At 36.9% G+C, this 24,134-nt stretch overlaps 1 protein-coding gene and 1 long non-coding RNA gene across 4 annotated transcripts in view; one reads left to right on the top strand and one right to left on the bottom strand.

The window, feature by feature from the left end:
• Window positions 1-15,499, top strand: part of LOC143644459 (uncharacterized) — a 69,305-nt gene extending 53,806 nt beyond the window's left edge. Inside the window, exon 3 of the long non-coding RNA XR_013156722.1 lies at window positions 13,823-15,499. This is a non-coding gene — a long non-coding RNA (uncharacterized LOC143644459). The remainder of the gene's footprint in view (window positions 1-13,822) is intronic.
• The window catches only part of RSF1 (remodeling and spacing factor 1), a 185,183-nt gene continuing 163,774 nt past the window's right edge, over window positions 2,726-24,134 (bottom strand). For 2 of the 3 annotated variants that reach the window (XM_077113472.1, XM_077113474.1), the window contains 5 exons: window positions 16,262-16,329; window positions 15,177-15,384; window positions 13,799-14,019; window positions 11,059-11,247; window positions 2,726-8,474 (listed from right to left, as the gene is read on the bottom strand). In XM_077113472.1, the coding sequence (XP_076969587.1) occupies window positions 7,912-8,474; window positions 11,059-11,247; window positions 13,799-14,019; window positions 15,177-15,384; window positions 16,262-16,329 (1,249 nt within the window). In that variant the 3' untranslated portion in view covers window positions 2,726-7,911. The remainder of the gene's footprint in view (window positions 8,475-11,058; window positions 11,248-13,798; window positions 14,020-15,176; window positions 15,385-16,261; window positions 16,330-24,134) is intronic. The other variant, XM_077113473.1, reaches the window with a different exon arrangement.

Raw genomic sequence — 24,134 nt, 5'->3', positions numbered from 1 at the left:
TAACTTCCTCTCTGAAGGCTGCAGGCAGCATCACCTTTAGCTCCCAACACAGCATGTCATCTCTACTGGACTGATTGTCTGAAGGTAAAATTCAAATATATCATTGAGAAGCACTGTGTAACTGGTCATTTTCTTGCCAGCATAGAACAGCTTTCACACTGTTAAGGGAAACACTGATACAAAAAGCTCTTTACTTGGTAAATCAATAATAGTGATGAACTTCACTAGTTAAATTGGATTTGGATTTACTTCACAGTGCATGTGTGGGTTTGTGGGTAAAAACTTGAGTTCAGTGGGAATTTCACTGTGCTCCCAAAATCTATCAAACCAACATTTGTAGATGAGAATCAGTCAGGATTGGAAGAGCTCAAAGACATCTGGTCTAACCCTTTTTAATGTGTGACTCTCTTCTACTGTTACCTGCCAAATGGCAGTTTGTTCTGTGAATGGCAGTTCATCCTTATTAAGAATTCACTCCCAAGGTTATTAATAAAGAATTCTCTGTAAAAAAGTTCTTTCTTAGAATACAGTAAAAGCTTTTGCCCTATGGTTTCTGCCTTCTGGTTTAATTCTATCTTCCCGTGGGGCCACACAGGTTAAGCCCAAGCCTTTGACGTGTCAGTTCTCCAGAAGCTAAAAGATAGAAATTAAAAATAAAGATAGAAATCAAAATTAGTTTCTTATATTCTCCTAGTTGACAAATAGCTTTAAAAATTATTTTGAGGAAATTGCACTTGAAAATTGGCTTTCTAGAGAGTGAGAGAACAAACAGTTCATCTATTCTTGGGTGATAAAAAATGTTAACTTTCATCAACTGCTAGGGGAAATTTTTAGCTTTCCATGTGCCAGAAAACTTAAACTGTTTGCAAATACATCATGCTAAATACATTCAATTATTTAAACTTTTTATTATGACAATTGACATAATATTAAGTGAAAGAAATGACAGTAGTATTATAATAAAACATTTTGGAAGAAAAGGTTACATAATTAGGCCAATAGCTATAAAACGGCTTTAGGCCTGGCTTATAACACCAAGAGTTCTGATCAGACTACAGTGAGACAACATTGAACATTTCATTAACAAAAATATTGGCACCAGCTGCAACATATTTTTGTTTTCACTCACAAGGAATATTGTACTTAAACAACTGTGCATTGCAATTCTAACATACTAGGTATATTCATATACTGCAATTAACCCCCGAAGCTTTGAAGCTGCAAGGAATTCCCATATTTTTTTAATGTGTAAAATTTACTTTATGTATTATTGGAACCACATTTCCAGTTTTCAAATCTTTCCCCCCTCACAAATACAGTGTGTTAACATATGGTAGAGAGCACTCCAGCTTCCCCCTCTTTACTGTTAGCATGATCCTGATTACCTCAAGAGTAAAAGATACTGGCATCTTGCAAGGTTAAGTTTTATGCTAATCTTGGGGCTTCCACTTTAACTCTCATTTCCTAGAAACAAAATAAAGCATTTTGAGAACCTATTCCAGGAATATATATTTTTATGCATAAGAAAATAAAGCATTTCATATAAGTGTGTCTGAAAATCCATGAGGTGTTCTGATTAAACATGCCTTGAATCCCAGCTACATACCATCTATAAATTTTTATCTGGAATTTGAATTCTTCATCGGGAAATTCACTGATTGACAGGCTTTACCTCTGAACTGATAAGGCTAGCACAGAAACTGACATCCCACATTAGTTGACAACAGCTAAAGGTTGTTTAGATAAAAATATGACACACAGATGAATGTAATACTCACATATTTACACTATACAAGTGATAAATTAGAATAGTAAAATCAACAAATGGCAAAAATACTGGCATTTAAACCAAGGTCTCAATATAATTCATGGTAAAAAGAGCCATTTAAAAGACTGCTAGAATCAGCAGCTGTACAGAATTTCAGAATACTTTCTATCAAATAGGGAGGAAATTGCAATTTGAATCTGATTTCTCTTCCTACCATGCTTCCAGCAGACAAATATTTCTGTGGAATTAAGTCTACTGAAAGACAAAGTACCAAACTGAGTAATTCCAGCTTTTTCTTCTTTTATAAATTAACCCTCTTCTTATTATCTTTCAAAGTTGTACACAAAATTTTATGGCAAGTTTGGGCAAGCTATGATTCAAATACCATTATTGAAGTTACTTCGATGAAAGAACAAAACACCAGACCAACATTGAAAATACCCTAATTAGCATCACAAAAAAACACCATTGTAAGATGCTGTTTACTGTGCCAAATTTAGGCAATGCTGCTCTGATCCTGAAAATCCATTTACTCTAATATAAACTAGAGCTGTTTGTGTGTGTAAATGTGCTTGTATAATGTGTATTCATGTATATGTACGTGTGTGTGTATAAATATATATATTTATATATATATTTATGTGTGTATACTCACACACACATATATATGTATACATACATACAATTTTCATGCAGCGAATTCCAAGCGTTGGGGACAGGGGTTGTTAGCCTATTTCAAGGCTTGTCCATATAGCAGTATTGACATGCACAAACTCTGCTAAAACGTAAGAGAAGAAAAAGACCATGGCACAAAATTTTAAATAATTTTAGGTTTAATTACATAATGTACCTGTAGATGTTCTAGCATAGACACAATTGTAAAAATCTACATCCTATTTCAGGGTATTTTCCCACCTCCCATCCCTTAAAAGCTGTACAGTTATAAAAAAATGTGACTCTCAAGCAAAATAAACCTTTTTTTTTTTTTTTTTTTTTTTTTGCAACATACAAAATAAGTTAAACAATTCAGGTCTTGAGCCATTAAGTTTCCCAATGACTGTGGTCTGGCCATCCATAAGCGTGACACGTAGCTCTTGGTCTATAACCAGAAATCAATAAATACAGATCAAACAAAACCCCAAAACACTTAAATTAGATATCTTTAGAAAGTGATGAAAGTCAAGAAAAGATATAGTTAGGGTTAACAATTTCATTCTTAACTTACATCATCCAGTGGCAAAAAGAACAAGGCAGGTTTATTCAGTCCTTAGTGCATTTTCCAGCTTGTACCAGTTTGGCAAAAAATAAAAGTGTAGTTCCTTTAAGAATGTTTTTTTTTCCTCTTGTTCAAATGTTTAAGATGATTTCTACTCACCTAATAATTTATGTCCTCTCACGTAGGATAGGTATACCTTAAAATTACTAAAATGAAAATAACATCTTCATTGACTTAAATCAACTACAAGTGCCAGATTTGGTTTAAAGCATTTCCCCAAATGAAGGGGTATAAATACAAAATGAAAGGAAAAAAATTGAGCTTACATGACCAAAATGAGGGAAGGGATCCTATTAGTTCTAATTAATTTCTGAAGTTTGTGTGAATAAAAAGTTTTGAGTGTACAATCTAAAAGTTGTATACAAAAATCACTATATGTTGGCTTATAAAGATTGTTTGCTGGGGAATGATTCTTCAATATATATTTCAGTTACCTAGTAATTCTTGGCACTCAAAAAATGTTAAATGATAAGTTGAAGTATTTTGAAACAAATTAAGGGTATACATAATACAGAAATCCAGTTTAAAAACTATACTAGCATTTTGGGTATTGTCTTTAAGGATTGGTATAAAAACAAAAAAGAAAACCAGAAACTAGTGCCACCTCCAAGACAGATTTACCCAGGCACACACTGGGAATGGTGGATGAAATAGGAATGGGTTTTATTGTAGGAAAATTTAATAATGGATCATATTAAACAATCAGGGCTAGGTAGATTATAGCAGATAGGCAGTCTCTGCTTTTTGGAGAACCAGGAATGTATTTTGAGAATGCCAAACCAAGAAGAGTAATTTCACCATTTTACTCTGAACTTTCTGTAAATAAATGATGTTCATAATGTCCTATCAGTTGCAATATAACTATTTGCCATTTCCTTTTATAACATCAAATAATGATTTCAAAGGATTAACATTTACTTATAAAATATGTGCGTGTGTATGTGACTATTCCATTTTAAAAAAGATCTGGGTCTTTGAATAGTTGTTCAAAATTAACTGGACTCTATAACTGTGAGGTAATGCTTTGAGATCTGGACCTGTTACACTGTGTTGGTGAAGAATGGAGTTTAAAACTTTTTCTGAATTAGGTTCTTTACAGTTGTATGGTAAATTAGCAAATGGTTAACATCTCTAATGCCCAAACACATACACTGAAAAGGCATATCTTGTGACAAAGGAAATTCCATTAGTACCACTTATAGAGCAAGCATTTCCCCAACACTTGAACTCTAAATAGCAGGTAAAGGTTCACATTTATCTTAATATATGTTCTTTGCTCAAATGTATATTATGGGATGGGTTATATTAGCCAAAAAGTGAAAACTGGATGGACATAATATATCCATATAATTAATTTGAATGGAAATATTTTCTTCCATAACAACATTTGAAGCCCTTGATACTTTGGTAGGTCATTTTTTTTTTTTTAAATAAGGAATCTGTAGACATGAATATGTGCTAAATGGAAATGTTTACTCTCTGAACTTTCAATCTTGACCAATTGGAAAGGGACGTCTTGTGGAAACCCACGTATCTCAATATATTAGGTATATTCTTGAAAATACCTCTGCCATCAGTTTGCAGAAATGTGCCACCAATGGAAAATGTTTTACACTAAACACTATTTCATGAGTACAAGTGTATAAAACCAAAAAGTGTATTTTCAGTCTGAGTCTTTTTCACATACATCTCATTTAATTCAAAGCTTCTGCTTTCTAAAAACTTAGCTAATTTTCAAACTTTTACAGAAATTGCACACTAAATATTCTGAATACTAAACTACATCTTCTCTTAATACTTTTGCTACAGACTGCAGTTTGATACTGGGGTTTAACTTATAGTTTTAAAAAAGGGAGGTTAACATACTAAAGGGCTCCAGGAAATAGCAAATTTTGTGAACTTCAATCCGTAGTTAGTGCTCCAAGACTTGTCTAAACTCTAGACGAATTACTGCTTTCCTATGTCTTTTCCAGTTCTAATGACTGTAGTAAGTATTTGGATACAGAACATTTATTTTTTTCTAAGTTTTCTTCAAAGCACATTCACAGTATTTCAGTAACATAGACCCTTTGAGGGAATGAATCTAAACACCATGCAGTAGAACTGTTTTTAAACTGATCAAAACCTAATCACCTAAAATCAATATATCTGCATAATAATTTGTTAAGTATCAGCTGTTTGCATTACATTCTTGGTAGATGAACCATACTTAACTGGTTTACTCAGAATGTAAGATTAGAAGGGATACATTACCAAGTTCACAAACACTTTCAGATTTGGTAAATATCAGGCAGTGGAAGTGGTATCATGACCCATAAGTTAGTGGGACATTTGCTAAATGGAAGTCTTCACTATGATAAAAATGACTTTTAGTTCTCTAGAGCAGAAGAATAAAAGGAACCTATTATTTCACTTCAGACTTCTGTTAAAAATAATCTACCTATTTAATATTTCTTTTGAGCACTTGCTTAACTGAGGAGTAGAACTAACAGGTGGGAGCAGAAGTGGTGTGTTGAGGTAGAGATAGGGCACCTGGGAGAATCTCTACACTGTAGCGGATTTACCTGGCTGCAGGACTAAAATGGTCGAGGGAGATGGGGTGGCAGGAAAGGCCACCTGCACATTCTAACCACTTACCTTGGACTGACAGAAACCTTCCACTCCTGTCTGCTTTAGATAGTTAAAAAGGATAAAGTTCTGAACTGACTTCCAAATAGATGAAACAAGGGAAAAGGAGGCTTTGTAAGTGAATGAGGTTCCTTATGTCAGTTTTCCTGTCTGTATGAAAAAAGCCCTTTCCCTCCCTTCCAATGGAACACTGTTTCAAAATAAAAATCACAACTTGTTTGGAACCACATGCTATTGGTGCATCCTACTTTTAGGCTGCTTTCATTATTTTATTTTTTTGCACAGATACATACACTACTAGAATCAAAGCAAAAGTATTAATGGGCAGATACTACAGAACTAAAGTGAAACAAAACAAAAGAACCAACATCAACTGAAAAACAACAGCTATAATCTTTCAAGGCCAAAAGATTTAAGAGGCAACACCTGTAGAGGAAGGAAAAGGAGTATAAGGTTTTCTGGAGAGGTATTCATAATGCAAGTCTAACACCAGCTATTATTTTATTAATAATAATAATAAAGAGGTGCTTTTCTATACACTGACTAGCACACATAATGCTTAATTTGGGAAGAAAACTCAATGAAGTTTCTTGGACCAGCAGCAGATATGGTGTGTCCAATGCCAGCAATAGACACCGCACTAGAACAGAAAAACCCAAATCCCAGGGCAAAGTATTCACAAAAGTAAAGGCTGAAGGTTTCAGAATTTGACAGGTAAGGTTTAATCACAAGTGCTACACTTTGTACAATGTTATCTCTCTGCCTGAAATTTTATAGTTTAACAGAAACTACATAAAAAAAAGTTCATGTTTTAGTGTCAGTTACACAACAGATATTTAGTTAAAAGCCCTCTTTTTCTTAAACAAAGGGCTTATCTTTCTTTAAATTGTTAAGATGTCTGAAATGGATGTCACATTTACTCAATTACGTTTATCGGTGGTTCTCATTTAACTCTATGTTGATCATGTGACGATTGATGAATTTTAATAGAAGTCTAAGGGCCAAAGGCCAAAACTACATTCAAAATCTGCTAATATATCCAGGCAGATAGGAAATTCCAACACACACACACACACACACACACACACACACACACACACACACACACACACACACAAAAACTCAAACTAAAAACCTCCCAAAGGAACTGCTTTGTTTGTAGACTTCAATTTGAAGTAGATACTAAAGGCAAGAACAGACCAGTTAAAATTCACCTGAAAATCCCTTCCCATCTTCAAATATGCTAAAATACCATTGTCAGCTTAGCATCTCTTCATGTATGTTATGTGTAGATGTATTTCTTTCAAGATGATATTAAAGATTATTTAAACATCAAGTGGTCAGAAGACGAGAGCTATACACCATCTGCAGAGCTTACAGTCCACTTGGGCCTTAAGAATGACCACACTTATTTCACTAATCTCCATCAGACATGGTATATTAGAGGCCACCTCATTAGCACTGCATAAAGCTGTTTTTAAAAATTTGCTGCTAGCACAATCTGGTTGTCAAGCTTCATTATACATTTTACTGTACAAACACTTTTCAGATGATTAAAAAAACCAACAAAACAAGAGACTTTGCTACAACAGAAACTTAGGTTAGAGTTCTTTATCATGGTACTTTCTCGGTCTCTTCTTTATTAAATGTGGTTATCTCCAATAGTAAACAGGTTGATTTCATGAAGGCTGTTACTAAATGATTTATGTATGATGTTATCTACAATTCACAAACTGCAACAATACAGACTTGGACTTTTTAAAACAGTCTGTTAATCATCATCTATGCCATGAATGCTTAAATATAATATATATTTAATATGAAAAAGCTAAAGCACAAGTGCTTTCTCCCACCCTAAATTCTGTTTTGGGCCCTCACAGATTTGGAATGCATTCTTATCCACCCTTTTCCATAGTCAGGAGAGCTCAGGAAATATAAAGTCAAAAATATACAAATCTTTTGCTGTTATTATAATAAGATTTTTTTTTTCCATGAATGAAATTACCAAGGACCATGAACTTGGAAAAAAGAAAATCAAAAGGAATTTCCAGCAATTATTTATCTTCAAAATTCAAAACTGGTCACTTCACAGAAAGACTTCAGGGTTTGTGGAAATTTTCTTCTAAAAAGTCATTCTGCAGTGGAGTTTTCTACGAAAAATAAAACAGCTTTTAATAACTGGCCCGCTGGTGTGAGAGCTACCGTGGAATAAATTAGCACAAAAATGGAAAAAAAAGTCTTATAACTGTTCACTGTTACAGACATAATCAACAAGGTCAGTCACTCTTAAAAGCTCATCTTCTTCCTCTTCTGGTGCCCCTGCCTCCTGCCCACCACTTGTCCCATTGGGGGCCAGGCTTGCACTGGCTATGCTGTTGTCCTTGGAGGTCTGAGGCTTTTCAGTTGGTTTGCCAATCAAGTTCTCAATGGCTTTGCCAGGACTCTGTCCATTGGTGGAAGGTAAATCCACTAAGCTATAGTCTAATGGGCTCCCCACCTTGCCTACATTTTCAAAGTCCTCTTCCTCATCACTTTCTATCCGGTAGGGTTTCTTGGTGCTCTCGTGTTCTGAGGGCATGGCCCTGTGCTGGTTCTCATGGACAGGATGATCTGCATTTCCATGAGCATTGTCACAATTCTCCTCCTCATCTGTCTCAATCCGGTGTAGTCTTTTGCGAGATGGTTTGCCCTCCTCTTCCTCCTCCGCTTCTGAATACTCATCTGTGCTTCGGTTCCGCTTTCGAACTGAGCGCTTTGATTCTTTTGCTACATCATCTTCAGAGTTCTTGGACATATAGCTCTCTAGAATAAATAGCACATTTAAGCCATTGACACAGTTAACCATAAACAAATTTAAGTAATTCTACTTTTCCTTTCCACATTCACCCCATTTCCTGCTTACAGACTGGACATGTCATACATAAACCTATCCAATATCTGGCCTGATTTCTCTCCTTTCATTCCCACAAGAACATCCAATATGATTCATAGACAGCATATTTATAATTTTAGGAAAGAGTAGGATTAGATTTCTCCCACAAGAAATATGATTTTCCTTGAATTAAATGAAGATAGGCTGGTAAAAAACTGAAGAACTCCTTCCTACTAGCCTACAAATTAAGGAAACATGTCAACATACTGACATCAAAACACATTAAAAATGGACGCCCAACTCTGACTTTTGAAATACTGTATCAACTCTCATCCCATCTTATCAAATGCCCTTTATAATTCTCCAACGCCTTCTCTTCTTTGTCTATACTTGCATCTTAGGTGATCTCACCTAGTCTCATAGCTTTGCATACCAACTGTATGCTAATAACTACATTTTTTAGGCTACTCCTAAATTCAACATCTATACTTGGATATCTACACAGGCATCTCAAACCAAAACAGAGCTCCTAAACTTCTCCTTCAAACTTGCAACCTTCTGGTCCCCACCATCTTATTAACTGGCAACTCTACTCTTTCAACTACTCTTTCTTTATACTGTCCAACTGAATCTACCTTCATAATATCTCCATAATTTGATTACTTTCATTCCTTTACTACTACCACTCTTGTCTCACCACCATCATCTCTCACCTGGATTTCAATAGCCTTTCAAGTGGTCTCCTAGCTTCTGCCATTGCCCCCTTTAATCTATTCATAACACAGTTACCACTGCAAGTTAAAACATAAGTGAGATCACACAGAATAAAACCTAGTCTGTATAATGGCCTAGTTTATGCTGTCCAATATGGTAATCACTAGTTACAAGTGGTTTTTAAAATTTAAATTAAATTAAATTAAACAAAATAAAAAATCAGTTTCTTATTCACACTAGTTATATTTCCAAGTAATGAAGAGCCACATGAGGTTAGAGGCTGCTGTACTGAACAGCAGAGATACAGAACATTTCCATCACTCCAGAAAGTTTGCTGGACAGTGTTGCTCGTCATCAGCAGTGGACAAACTTTTTTTGTAAAGGGCCAAGGAGTAAATATTTTAGGCTTTGCAGGTCATACCATTTTGTTACAACTATTCAATTTGGCTCTATACCATGAAAGCAACCAATAGACAAGATTTACATGAACTGATATAGATATACTCCGATAAAATTTTATAAAAGCTTTATTTACAAAACCAGGTGTGCTATATTTTGCTGACTGTGGTTCTACATGATCTGGTCCTCTTTGATCTCTGTCACCTCGTTTCATGCTATTCTTCCCTTCACTCACTGTGTTCCTATCACTTGGGCCTCTATTCTGTTCCTTGAACATACCATGCACAAAGTTTCCCTCAAGCCTTTCACATATGTTGTTGCCTCTGCCTGTTTTGCTTTTCTTTTAGAAAACTGCATGACTTGAACTCAACATTTCTTTCAGGTCTTCACTCAAATACTACTGTCTTACTGAGGCATTCCTTTAATTACCTGTCTGAAATTCCAACTATTTCCTCATTCCACTTTTTTCTTTCACCACACTTATCTCCATCTGATATACCATATATTCTACTTAATTATCTTGTTTACTGTCTCTCTTCCCTCCATCTGAAATAAAAGTTACATGAGTTCAGGGGATGTTTTTGGCTATTTTATATACTGTTATATTCTCAGGGCTTACAATAGCACATGGTTCAATAAATATTTATATTTAAAAGTTAAATTAATGAATTTATGTTTGTCTTTATGACAATTGGAAATAAGTACATACTCAACCACATGCTCATCATCCTTCCTTCTTTAGCCTCTTACATCCAGTTTTTTCCTTTTCTCCCCGGGCCAAGAACTTATTGACAAGTATTTAATGAAAGCAAATAATCTTCACAAAAGATAATTAACAATGGAATAGTAAATATATGAGAAAGGGGAGGGGGAAGATGATGGTTGGGATCATTTAAATGAACTCAAGAGTTCTGGATTAGCTACAAAGACTAAATGGATATCACAAATTCATATTTAAGAGCTTCTCTTGCACTTCTGGTATGAGGCATAACTAAAGTATTGAGATAAAAGTTACTGACCTAAGCTCCCAGATGAGGTGGAGAGACAGTAGGCACCTTGGCTGAAACTATTCAGATATTTAGGGCAATGAACTTATTTCAAAATGAGGGCCATGAATAATAAGCAAAAAAAAGAGAAAGGAATAGCACTCTTGCTCGGATCACAATCTTCTGAGACTCATCTACTTTCAATAAAAAATTTAAGTATTACAATGAAGAACTTAAAAATTAGTATCTTATCAAGTATACTATATTTAAATTGTAGTGGATCAGGTACAATATAAGATATCATTGGTTTTATTAAAATTTTAAGAAATGGTACAGAGTCATAATCCTGAGTTTACTTTATAACTTCTGTTTCTGCCTCATCCAAACGTATGTAAATTAGAGATCCATTCCTTACCTTCACTCTCTGAGCTGGAAAGTCTTCGTTTGTGAACTCGTCTTATTTCTTTACCACGCCGCAAACTCTTCTGGGAACCATCACTTTCTGAATCTTCTTTGTAGTTAATTTGTCTTTTCTGGTTCCTCCTTGACCGCCTTCGCCGAGTTTCTACAAAATCATCACTAAAATCATCACTAAAGTCACTTTCTGTTAAAAAAAGAAAAAGAAAAGTATAAACTTTAAGTCCATTAAGTAGAAGTGTAGCTAGCTTAAGTTATAAAAATGTGAAGCTCCTTAATATAGTCTTGATTTTTTTTAAATGAATAATTCTTTGATAAACCTCTTTCTTTTTAACTAAAGGGTCTTTAAGGCTGAACCTTATAAATGTGTATATATCATTAACAGCCAAGTAATCATCAAGAAAAGAAAATGTTTTTATACTTTTTAAACGCTCCTTATAGTATCTAACCAGAGCTATGAGGTCAGCTGCACAAGTGGCCACGATTGCCCTTCTTGGTAGCTCATTTCTGTTCTGCTTCCTGACAACATGCTGTTCCTACCTAGCCTACAATTATACCTTTATAATTTACTGCAGAGGTTAAATCCTCTAACTACAGAAAACCAAGAGCCTACATCAAAGAAGTACAGAATTCAAGTGTGTTTTCTGTTTGTTTTGGGAGATGGGGTGCTTTTCTCCCTGTAGAATGAAAACCTACTAAAACTAGCACACGGGCTACTTACATACTCAGAGTGTTGCTAAAGAGCATTGCTCTTCTCAATTTCCAACCAATAAAAAACTCAAGAGTCAGATTATAGCATTGTGTGAGAGCTGTTTTTTAGGAGTGCTAAAGAATTCCACTGGATTATTGCAACCAGCCTTGTCTTTCTAATGATTTCATACATTTCAAAATGGCTAGCCAACAACTTGAAGGGGCTCTGTTTCCCACTGACCAAATCTAAGAACAAATTATAGTGATGGTAATGGATTATATTCACTAAAATCGGAATACACGAATACATATTTTTAGTCAGAGAGATAGATGTGAATTTAAAAGGAATGATGGAATTAGAAAATCATAAATAGATGTTAAAACTAGTGGGTGAAATATCTGATTTGGAAGAAAATATTTACATAGTCTCAAAGTATCTTCCCACAAATTATTTATGAATTGTAAGGGGAAAAATTATAAAGTGAACCTGGAGGATATAACACTACTTCTGTGATATTCCTGTCAAAAGTATATCACCTGAATGTAATCATGAGCAAACATTAAAACCGAAATTGACCGACATTCTGCAAAATAACTGGTATGCATTCTTCCACAATGTCAAGGTCAAGAAAGACAAAGTCTGAGGAATGAGGAGACTAAAGTGACATGAATAAATGCCATTTATAACCCTGGATTGGCTCTTCAGCTAGGACAAAAAAAAAAGAGGAGATATAAAGGACAAAATATGAGGATACCTGATAAAATTTTTAAGTGTACTGTTGATAATACTGTTATATTAACTGTAAAATTTCTAATTTTGATAATCGTACTTTGATTACGTATGAGAATGTCCTTTTTCTTAGGAAATAATCACTAATAAAAAAGCACGATGTCTCCAACTTACTCCCAAAAAGTTTGGGGAAAAAATATAAACAAAAAACCCAGACTGGCTAGTCAAGGATATAATACTCTTATCTGTGTGGTGCTGTCCCAATAAGATGATAGCTAGCAATATGCCAGTTCCACAAAGGACTTCTATCTGTTCTTTTGCTTATTATTTATTCATTTAATAGGGATAAACATAAACTAAGATAATATCAACTACGGCTAGTGTGGTAATTAGGTTTAGGGGTGTCAACTTGGCCAGGTGAAGGCACCTAGTTCTACTGTTGTAGACATGAACCAATGGTACGTGAACCTCATCTGCTACTGATTACATCTGCAGTCGGCTAGGAGGCGTGCCTGCAGCAATGATGTTTGAGTTAATTGACTGGATGCTTAAATGAGAGAGGGCAACGTAGCACAGCCCAAGCAGCTCAGCATACCTCATCTCAGCACTCGCAGCTCAGTCCAGGCCTTTGAAGATGCAGAAAGGAATCACTGGGGAAAGCTGTTGGAACCCAGAGGACTGGAGAAAAGGCCAGCAGAGATTGCCCTGTGCCTTCCCATGTAAGAAAGAACCTCAGGTGAAAGTTAGCTGCCTTTCCTCAGTAGAACTATACATTTTTAACTAAATAAATCTCCTTTTATTAAAAGCCAATCCATCTCTGGTGTGTTGCATTCTGGCAGCTAGCAAACTAGAACACGTAGTTTATAAAAACTACTGAATCATTAATGGTGTTTTAATTGTCAGAGAAAATTGATGGCCCTTCTCTTGCCAAAAGTTGGGTCTCAGAAAAATATTCTTTGCTTACTGAAAATGATTGCTACGAAATACTGTGAAGATAAAGTCTAGGGATAGAAACTCTTGGTATCAAAGGATTTATCACGATCTTAAATGAATTTGGTATGAAGTTAACACATCCATCTATATGTGTTTTCTTTTTGTATGCTGTGTGGCAGTGTCACATTTCATTATTTTTCCATTATACACATTTTCTTAGATGTACTTTATCTGAAAAAAATTTACTTACCAATAAATCATAAGAACAGGACACAAGTTTTATCAGAAAGCTCATCTTACAATTGAATGGAATTTTAAGTATTCTTAATTTCAGAAATCATAAAAATGTATTGAGTTTGTATGATATAGATGCAAGTATTTTTACCTGAGTCTCTACTATTCTCCTCAGATTCTTCCTCTTCATCATCATCAGAGTACTTTTTCTTTGGAATCTTTCTCCGCAACCGCCTGCTCTGCCTCATGGGCCGGGAGGGGTGTCGCCTCAATCTACGGCTACAGAAATCAGTGTCGCTGTCATCATTAGATGGTGGATCGTCTTCACTTTCATCTGGATTTTCATCGGATACAACAAACTCATCTTGAGATCTGTCCAAGATAAATCAGATTAATTATGATGGTACACTTAGAACTATGGATCCATTTTTGAGAGATCAGAGTTCAAATTATAGTGAGTCCAGTGAATCATTAAGTAATGTTTAGTGCCATATATCTGGATAATTGCAATAATGTTCCTGTTTATTAAATGGAGAAATATTTTGCCACCTACTCTTTATTTAGGGGGAGCTATGAAGATAAACTGAGTCTGATTTTTGACCATCCATTGCTTTGGCCTCTTGGACTGTCTCCTAAGAACTTTAAATTCAGCATGTCCAATCATGAACTCATTATTTCCCAACCTACTCCTTTCTTCTGTCACTTTCCACCTACCCTCCTGCAACTCCCCAAATGGTCTCTCAGTTCTCATTTCCCCTCTATATACTTCAAATGAATGACAGGATGAATATTTCTAAAACATTAATCTCACATTAATTTGCTGTTTAAAACTTTTCAGTAGATTTTCATTATCTTCAGGTTAAAGTCCAAACTCCTATGTATGACAAATGAAAACACTTCATAATCTGTCACTTTTTATCTCTTGGTCACATCTCCAGCAGGGCATTCCCTTTTGCTTCCAAATTCTTGTTATCCTAAGCAACTAAGAACTTCCCAAATATTTCACAGCATTCTATACCTTACTGCTTTGGACATCTGACTTCTCTGCTTGTAATGCCTTCTTTTTAATTCATATGCACATTTCTTACAATAACAATCTGAGAGGAAAAACTTTGAAGTATTGTTTTGATACCTGCTGTGCAAGACAGACTTGCCCCAACCCCAACTTCTATGGATCACAAGAGAAGAGTATCTAGTTATTTATATCTTACACTTGACTGAGAACTCTTCATGGACAGGGATGGTGTTTTCAACTATGAAGTTCAGAAGGTGGTTCAATTAAAGAAATTTAAACATGCAATTTTGAATATTATTGAAACAACTATAAGCCTACTTTCTGTTTCAGTCTAAAAAGGACCAAGGACCAAGATCAGCATTCTTGAATCTTCCTTAAATATCCTGAAAATAAAGAGGTTGACCATGTTCACAAACATTAAAAATCCCTTCACAGCATGGCCAAGTGCCTCTCTCCATTAGCTCCTTTTTTCAGCTTGTATCTACAGAATGGGTTCTACTGGCAGACCACGCACCCATCACTGATCTTGAATTCATCCTCACTTTCTTCTTCGTCTAAGTTACTGTCACTGTCCAGATCATTTAGCCGCCGGCGTTTCTTCCGTCGAGCAGCAGCAGCCCTCTGGGGTCGTTTATTTTCTTTCCTTTCTTCATCCAAAATAGTAGAGATGTCTTTCCCACGATGACCTGTGATGGTGGAGATATCTTTTCCTCGGCCAACTCCTGAGATGGTGGGTAGGGGGAGAAAAATGTTATATTTATTAAAAGCTACCTTTAAACTTTGAGATTGTCTTTATTCCTTGTTTAGGAGCTAGCTCTTCACTTATTTTCTTCCCAAAATTAGGCAGTTTTCTTACAACTTCAGCTAACAGAATTCTTATGAAGAGAGAGTTTAAACATTTATATAACTTCACTATGTAGAGAATTTCTTTCCTTCTTTCTTCTTATTAAAACATAATTCATATACCACAATATCCACCCATTTAAACTATACAGTTCAGGGGTTTTTAGTATATTCACAAAGTCTGTGCAATCACCACCATTATGTAATTGCAGAACATTTTCATTACCACAAAAAGAAACCTTATACCCATATTACCAGTCAACTCTCTTCTTTTGGACATGTTTTAGAAAAAGGCACATTCATTTATTTTACTACATTTACAAGACAGAAAAAAAGAGAATTCAGCTAGCAAAGACATAAATAAGGCACACGAGAAGCAAGTGACTTCTTCAGTTGCACTACAAACAATTTAAGTTATTATTAATCCTTTGCAGAGTTTTTATAATAACCAATAGAAATCACAGTGCTCTGCAGTGGAGCATTGGTAACTGGCTACATAGCTCTTAAATTAAATTACTTTCAAATTTTTAAATCTGAATGCCACTTATTCAATTAATAAACTGATTTTTAGAAGGTTAATTAAAAACAATCATTTTGATAATCCAAAATTTGATACTCTGTAGCCACAGTGATCTAAAACTAAGAGAGGTACACTAGAGTGAATAAAAAACAAAAAACAAAACATGCTCACTGCCCTAATCAGAGCATCTTGTCTTGTTGACAGAATTACAGAAAGAGAGAATGATAAACACATACCCCCTCCATCAGCCTCTTTGATATCATCTTCTATAGCTTCATCAATAGCTTCATCAAACTCATCAAATCTAAAATACACACAATGTTCACATTATAGTCTGTCCTGGCATTTGGGTTAGTAGAGTTGGCTCTGAAATGAAAGGCCTGCTTTTACCATACCTAAAATTCATGACATGGATTACATTACTTAATTCTTTTTAACCTCAATTTCTACTTTTGTAAAAATAGGATTTTGTAAATCAGAACCTAATTTATAAATTACTGGGGTTTTTTTTGTTTGTTTTTGGCTTTTAAAGATCATTTGTACCAGAGGCTTGCAAATTTTTTTTGTAAAAGGTCAGATAGTAAATATTTTAGGCCTTGCAGACAGGGTTTTTGTTGTGACCACTCACTCTGCCATGAGAGTGCAAAAGTAGTCACAGATAATATATAAATGAATGAGTGTGTCTGTTTCAATTAAACTTGATATATTGATGCTGAAATTAGAATTTCACACAATTTTCATAAAATACTATTCTTTTTTTGTATTCAATTCTAAAGTTTTTTATTTTTATTTAACTTTTTAGAATATGTACATTTATATACTTACAAGTCGAAATGTGAAAAAAAGGTATATGTAGGGCGGGCCATGGCAGCTCAGCAGGCAGACTTCTTGCCTGCCATACCGGAGACCCGGGTTTGTTTCCCCGTGCCTGCCCATGTTAAAAAAAAAAAAAAAAAAAGAAATGTATATGTGGAGTCTTGTTTTCACTCCTGTCACCTCACTGATCCTCACACTAAAGGTAGTCAAATTTGTTTCTGTTTCATACTGCCCAGGTATCTTTTTTTGTTTTTTAGCAGATTCACTGAGATAGATTCACACACCATATAATCCATTCAAAGTATATAATCAATGATTCACTGTATTACATAGTTGTGCATTCATCACAATTTTAGAAAATTTTCATTACTCCAAAACAAAAACACAAAAACCTATTCCCCCTTATTATTACTGACCTTTACCATTGGTGTGGTACATTTGTTACTGTTGATGAAAGAATATTAAAATATTACTGTTAATTATAGTCCATACTTTACATTTGGTGCATTATTTCCCAAATACCACTCTATTATTCACTCCCTATAATAGTGGCATACATTTGTCCTAGTTCATAAAATAACATTTTTATATATGTACTATTAATCATAGTCATCGTCCACCGCAGGGTCTTCACTGTGTTACACATTTCACACTGAATATTATTCACGACAGCGTTCACAGTGTTATATGTTCTGCACTGAATATTATTGTTCTAGTTTGCTAGCTGCTGGAATGCAATATACCAGAAACGGAATGGCTTTTAACAAGGGGAATTTAATGAGTTGCTAGTTTACAGATCTAAGGCCGAGAAAATGTCCCAATTAAAACAAGTCTATAGAAATGTCCAATCAAAGGCATCTGGGGAAAGATACCTTGGTTCAAGAAAGCCGATGAAGTTCAGGGTTTCTCTCTCATCTGGAAAGGCACATGGCGAACGCAGTCAGGGCTCCTCTCTCGGCTGGACAGGCACATGGCGAATACGGTATCATCTGCTAGCTTTGTCTCCTGGCTTCCTGTTTCATGAAGCTCCCCGGGAGGCGTTTTCCTTCTTCATCTCCAAAGGTCGCTGGCTGGTGGACTCTCTGCTTCGTGGTGCTGCAGCATTCTCTGCTCTCTCTGAGTCTCTCTGAGTCTCTCATTCTCCAAAATGTTTCCTCTTTTATAGGACTTCAGAAACTAATCAAGACCCACTCAGATGGGTGGAGACATGTCATCCCCTAATCCAGTTTAACAACCGTTCTTAACTAAATCTCATCAACCAGGGAGATTATCCCATCACAGTCCCAAATACACAGCATTGAATAGAGACTATTCTACCTTTAAGAAATGGGATCCATATTAAAACATGGCTTTTCTTAGGGGGCATACTTCCCTTCAAACCAGCACATTCCACCCTCTGGCCCCTAAAAAAGACATGTTTTTCCCAAATACAAAATACATTAATTTCATAACAATATCAGAAATCCTTAAGCCTATCAGTAGCAATACAATGAAGTAAAAAATTAGAGACAGTATAAAATCTCATCAAGTCAGTTACAGGCATGGTCTGTCCTAAGGCAAAATTCTCTCCATTTGCTCTGGACCTTTGAAAACTCACAACAAGTTATTTACTGCCAACATACAAAGGAGGAACATTCATAGGATATATATATACATTTCCATAGGGAGGAAGGAACACAGGGGTCACCTGACCCATACAGTTTCAAAAACCTGCAGGGCAAAGTCCATTAGATTTCAAAGTCTGAGACTCATTTATCCTCAGGGCTTTAGAAAGTGGCAGTCCCACCCTTTCCAAATGCCTACGCCTGCCTCTCTCTGAATGCAACCTTGGGGGATATTGGGGAGACCACCTTTCTCTCGGCTCCACCCTCTCCAAGCATTGGGGCCACACCCGGGCTCTCTGCCATCTCCGGGGCACACGCTCAGCCCCTCCATGTGGTGGCAGCCAGGCTCTCCCCCAACCCCAAGAAACGTGCTTCACCCTCTCAAACGCCTGAGGCGGCATGACTCTTCCACTGCAATGAGGTGGAAGGCCCATTCTCTGCCTTTGGGGCAAACTCACCCTCTCCACGGGCTTGGGTGGGTCCACTCTCCTGGCCCGAGGCTTCCTGACTTCAGACCTCAGCCTCCACGGTTTTGCCTCTGAAGTTATTTTTCCTCCAATGTGTCCCTTCTCTGAACCCCTCAGTCCAGACTGGCAGCGGCTCTGTTTATACAGGTCCCACAGCACTCTCGTTGGCTTTCTATGCAGTAGCCTTGGATCATGCCCATCAGACATAAGGAGTTTCCACAAATCTTTCCTGGATAACTCCATGTCCGATCCTGACTTTCTCTGAAATGGCTGGCTGGTTCCACATTTGGTTAAATCCACACTATACTCTGTAGTCACCCTTTCTGTAGGCCCAGAATTTTCCAGGACCTCAATTTCTGGTTTCTTTTTACTCAAGAGTTCAGTTTTCAGTTTATCTCTTTCCTGTCGCATTTCACTATAAGCTGCAAGGAGAAACCAGACTGCACTTTCGACATTTAATTTGGAGATCTCTTCTGCTAAATATCCAAGTTCATGGCTTTTAAAATCTGCCTTCCAGCCAAAACTACCAGTCAATTTTGCCAGATTATATGCCATTTTAAAACAAGGATCGCCTTCCTTCCAGTCTACAATAACACGGACCTCATTTTTGTCTAAGGCCTCATCAGAGGTATCTTTAGAGTCCACATTTCTACCAACAGTCTCTTCAAAGCATTCTAGGCCTTCTCTATCAAGCTTTTCACAACTCTTCCAGAATCTTCCCCATATCCATTTAAAAAGCCACTCCAACATGCTTGGTATTTGCAAACTGCAGCAGTAGCACCCCACTCTCGGTACCAAAATCTGTTCTAGTTTGCTAGCTGCTGGAATGCAATATACCAGAAACGGAATGGCTTTTAACAAGGGGAATTTAATGAGTTGCTAGTTTACAGATCTAAGGCCGAGAAAATGTCCCAATTAAAACAAGTCTATAGAAATGTCCAATCAAAGGCATCCGGGGAAAGATACCTTGGTTCAAGAAAGCCGATGAAGTTCAGGGTTTCTCTCTCATCTGGAAAGGCACATGGCGAACGCAGTCAGGGCTCCTCTCTCGGCTGGACAGGCACATGGCGAATACGGTATCATCTGCTAGCTTTGTCTCCTGGCTTCCTGTTTCATGAAGCTCCCCGGGAGGCGTTTTCCTTCTTCATCTCCAAAGGTCGCTGGCTGGTGGACTCTCTGCTTCGTGGTGCTGCAGCATTCTCTGCTCTCTCTGAGTCTCTCTGAGTCTCTCATTCTCCAAAATGTTTCCTCTTTTATAGGACTTCAGAAACTAATCAAGACCCACTCAGATGGGTGGAGACATGTCATCCCCTAATCCAGTTTAACAACCGTTCTTAACTAAATCTCATCAACCAGGGAGATTATCCCATCACAGTCCCAAATACACAGCATTGAATAGAGACTATTCTACCTTTAAGAAATGGGATCCATATTAAAACATGGCTTTTCTTAGGGGGCATACTTCCCTTCAAACCAGCACATTCCACCCTCTGGCCCCTAAAAAAGACATGTTTTTCCCAAATACAAAATACATTAATTTCATAACAATATCAGAAATCCTTAAGCCTATCAGTAGCAATACAATGAAGTAAAAAATTAGAGACAGTATAAAATCTCATCAAGTCAGTTACAGGCATGGTCTGTCCTAAGGCAAAATTCTCTCCATTTGCTCTGGACCTTTGAAAACTCACAACAAGTTATTTACTGCCAACATACAAAGGAGGAACATTCATAGGATATATATATACATTTCCATAGGGAGGAAGGAACACAGGGGTCACCTGACCCATACAGTTTCAAAAACCTGCAGGGCAAAGTCCATTAGATTTCAAAGTCTGAGACTCATTTATCCTCAGGGCTTTAGAAAGTGGCAGTCCCACCCTTTCCAAATGCCTACGCCTGCCTCTCTCTGAATGCAACCTTGGGGGATATTGGGGAGACCACCTTTCTCTCGGCTCCACCCTCTCCAAGCATTGGGGCCACACCCGGGCTCTCTGCCATCTCCGGGGCACACGCTCAGCCCCTCCATGTGGTGGCAGCCAGGCTCTCCCCCAACCCCAAGAAACGTGCTTCACCCTCTCAAACGCCTGAGGCGGCATGACTCTTCCACTGCAATGAGGTGGAAGGCCCATTCTCTGCCTTTGGGGCAAACTCACCCTCTCCACGGGCTTGGGTGGGTCCACTCTCCTGGCCCGAGGCTTCCTGACTTCAGACCTCAGCCTCCACGGTTTTGCCTCTGAAGTTATTTTTCCTCCAATGTGTCCCTTCTCTGAACCCCTCAGTCCAGACTGGCAGCGGCTCTGTTTATACAGGTCCCACAGCACTCTCGTTGGCTTTCTATGCAGTAGCCTTGGATCATGCCCATCAGACATAAGGAGTTTCCACAAATCTTTCCTGGATAACTCCATGTCCGATCCTGACTTTCTCTGAAATGGCTGGCTGGTTCCACATTTGGTTAAATCCACACTATACTCTGTAGTCACCCTTTCTGTAGGCCCAGAATTTTCCAGGACCTCAATTTCTGGTTTCTTTTTACTCAAGAGTTCAGTTTTCAGTTTATCTCTTTCCTGTCGCATTTCACTATAAGCTGCAAGGAGAAACCAGACTGCACTTTCGACATTTAATTTGGAGATCTCTTCTGCTAAATATCCAAGTTCATGGCTTTTAAAATCTGCCTTCCAGCCAAAACTACCAGTCAATTTTGCCAGATTATATGCCATTTTAAAACAAGGATCGCCTTCCTTCCAGTCTACAATAACACGGACCTCATTTTTGTCTAAGGCCTCATCAGAGGTATCTTTAGAGTCCACATTTCTACCAACAGTCTCTTCAAAGCATTCTAGGCCTTCTCTATCAAGCTTTTCACAACTCTTCCAGAATCTTCCCCATATCCATTTAAAAAGCCACTCCAACATGCTTGGTATTTGCAAACTGCAGCAGTAGCACCCCACTCTCGGTACCAAAATCTGTTCTAGTTTGCTAGCTGCTGGAATGCAATATACCAGAAACGGAATGGCTTTTAACAAGGGGAATTTAATGAGTTGCTAGTTTACAGATCTAAGGCCGAGAAAATGTCCCAATTAAAACAAGTCTATAGAAATGTCCAATCAAAGGCATCCGGGGAAAGATACCTTGGTTCAAGAAAGCCGATGAAGTTCAGGGTTTCTCTCTCATCTGGAAAGGCACATGGCGAACGCAGTCAGGGCTCCTCTCTCGGCTGGACAGGCACATGGCGAATACGGTATCATCTGCTAGCTTTGTCTCCTGGCTTCCTGTTTCATGAAGCTCCCCGGGAGGCGTTTTCCTTCTTCATCTCCAAAGGTCGCTGGCTGGTGGACTCTCTGCTTCGTGGTGCTGCAGCATTCTCTGCTCTCTCTGAGTCTCTCTGAGTCTCTCATTCTCCAAAATGTTTCCTCTTTTATAGGACTTCAGAAACTAATCAAGACCCACTCAGATGGGTGGAGACATGTCATCCCCTAATCCAGTTTAACAACCGTTCTTAACTAAATCTCATCAACCAGGGAGATTATCCCATCACAGTCCCAAATACACAGCATTGAATAGAGACTATTCTACCTTTAATAAATGGGATCCATATTAAAACATGGCTTTTCTTAGGGGGCATACTTCCCTTCAAACCAGCACAATTATTTAGATTTTTCCCCTAACCATTTAAAATATAAAACCACTCTTTACTCATGGGCTGTACAAAAACAGGTGGCAGGCTGAATTTGGATTATAGGCCAGTTTGCCAACCTCTGATCTATACAAATTAAGTATATGTGACAAATTAAGTACAACAAATTTAGTGTTCCACAAATAATATTAGTTATAAGGATTATATTATTATTGTTAATGAATATTACATTATTATTATTACTGTAACATACATGGACCATCAGAATTTCAGAACTAGAATAAACATACTTTCTCAAGGGCTCAGTTTCTCCCTACCTAAAGAAAAGGAACAAGACTAGATGATTCCTAAGATTTCTTGACCTGCAAAACTCCTTTTACTTTACAGTTGAAGTGACTTAAGACTTGCTTAAATACAATAATTATTATACATGTGTGGGCTATATATATATTTAAATGAAGAATTCTGTTCCTTACAAGGCATATTTCAAGTGCTCAACAGCCATATATATAGCTAGCTAGTGGCAACACAAAATTAGAGCATTTCCATCATCACAGCAAGATCTCCTGTCAACAATGTTCTAAGGTTACATAATGTATTAACAACAGAAGACAAAGTCCAAATATTTTGCAGTATGAATTAGAAAACTCATTAAAGCTATGAATTTACTCTATAGAAAATATATATACCCATAAAATTTCAGAAGACTGTTTGAGAACTCTACTTCTACAATGTAGACTAGTGTCCCACAGATGTATCATAACTTAGTTAAAGCAGTTTACTTCCAAATTTTTCACAATAAACAATGCTATGAAAAACATCCCTGGGCGTCCGGCTCAGTGGCAGAGTTCTTGCCTGCCATGCTGGAGACTCAGGTTTGGTTCCCACTATCTGCCTATGCAAAAAAAAAAAAAAAGAAAGAAAAATTCCTGTTGGCTGTAGCTTGGCTTTTTCTAAGATAAGTTTTGAAAAAGTAAAAATCTGCATGTTCACTTATCAAGCCAGGGTAAATACACAGAAAAGCTGTAAGCAAAGTTAACAGGAAAAAATACTTTTCTGCAGGACATGCTGCAGATGTAAAGTGGCATAAGAATCCACTTTTTTTAGGTTACTAGTTTTACTGAGAAACTTTTTACTCTAAAAAAATCAGAAACTATGACAAACTCTGATGCTTGAAATTACATTAGTAAAAATGAAACATCTGACTCTTGTCTGAAGCATCTTAGTCATTTTTTCCTCTTCACACTATAATAGTTAATTTGTTTGTTCAAGGGCTTCTATTGTAAGCATTAAACCAAATATTTCCCTTGATTCTGTGGGCCCAAATTCACATTAGCAAACAGTGATCTATGTACATGGATAATAACTAGTGGCTCAAGGTTAATCACACTGCAGTTTTAAAAATTTTTACAGCACAGAACTCAATTGTCACAGATATTTTAGGTCCTTCTGGATGTCAAAGAGGGTATCTGCACTCTTCTTGAGTTCTTCATCATTCTTCAGTTTCTCACTGATAAAACCGGTTAAGTCTCAAGCATTCAGGATACATGGAAGGCTTAAGAATGACATAAATCTTTGTGCCAGT

Source organism: Tamandua tetradactyla, chromosome 8, assembly GCF_023851605.1.
Source record: "Tamandua tetradactyla isolate mTamTet1 chromosome 8, mTamTet1.pri, whole genome shotgun sequence".
In the NCBI taxonomy this organism is placed as follows: Eukaryota; Metazoa; Chordata; class Mammalia; order Pilosa; family Myrmecophagidae; genus Tamandua; species Tamandua tetradactyla.
Note: the sequence above shows the minus strand (reverse complement) of the source record. Positions and strands in the feature narration are given on the sequence as shown.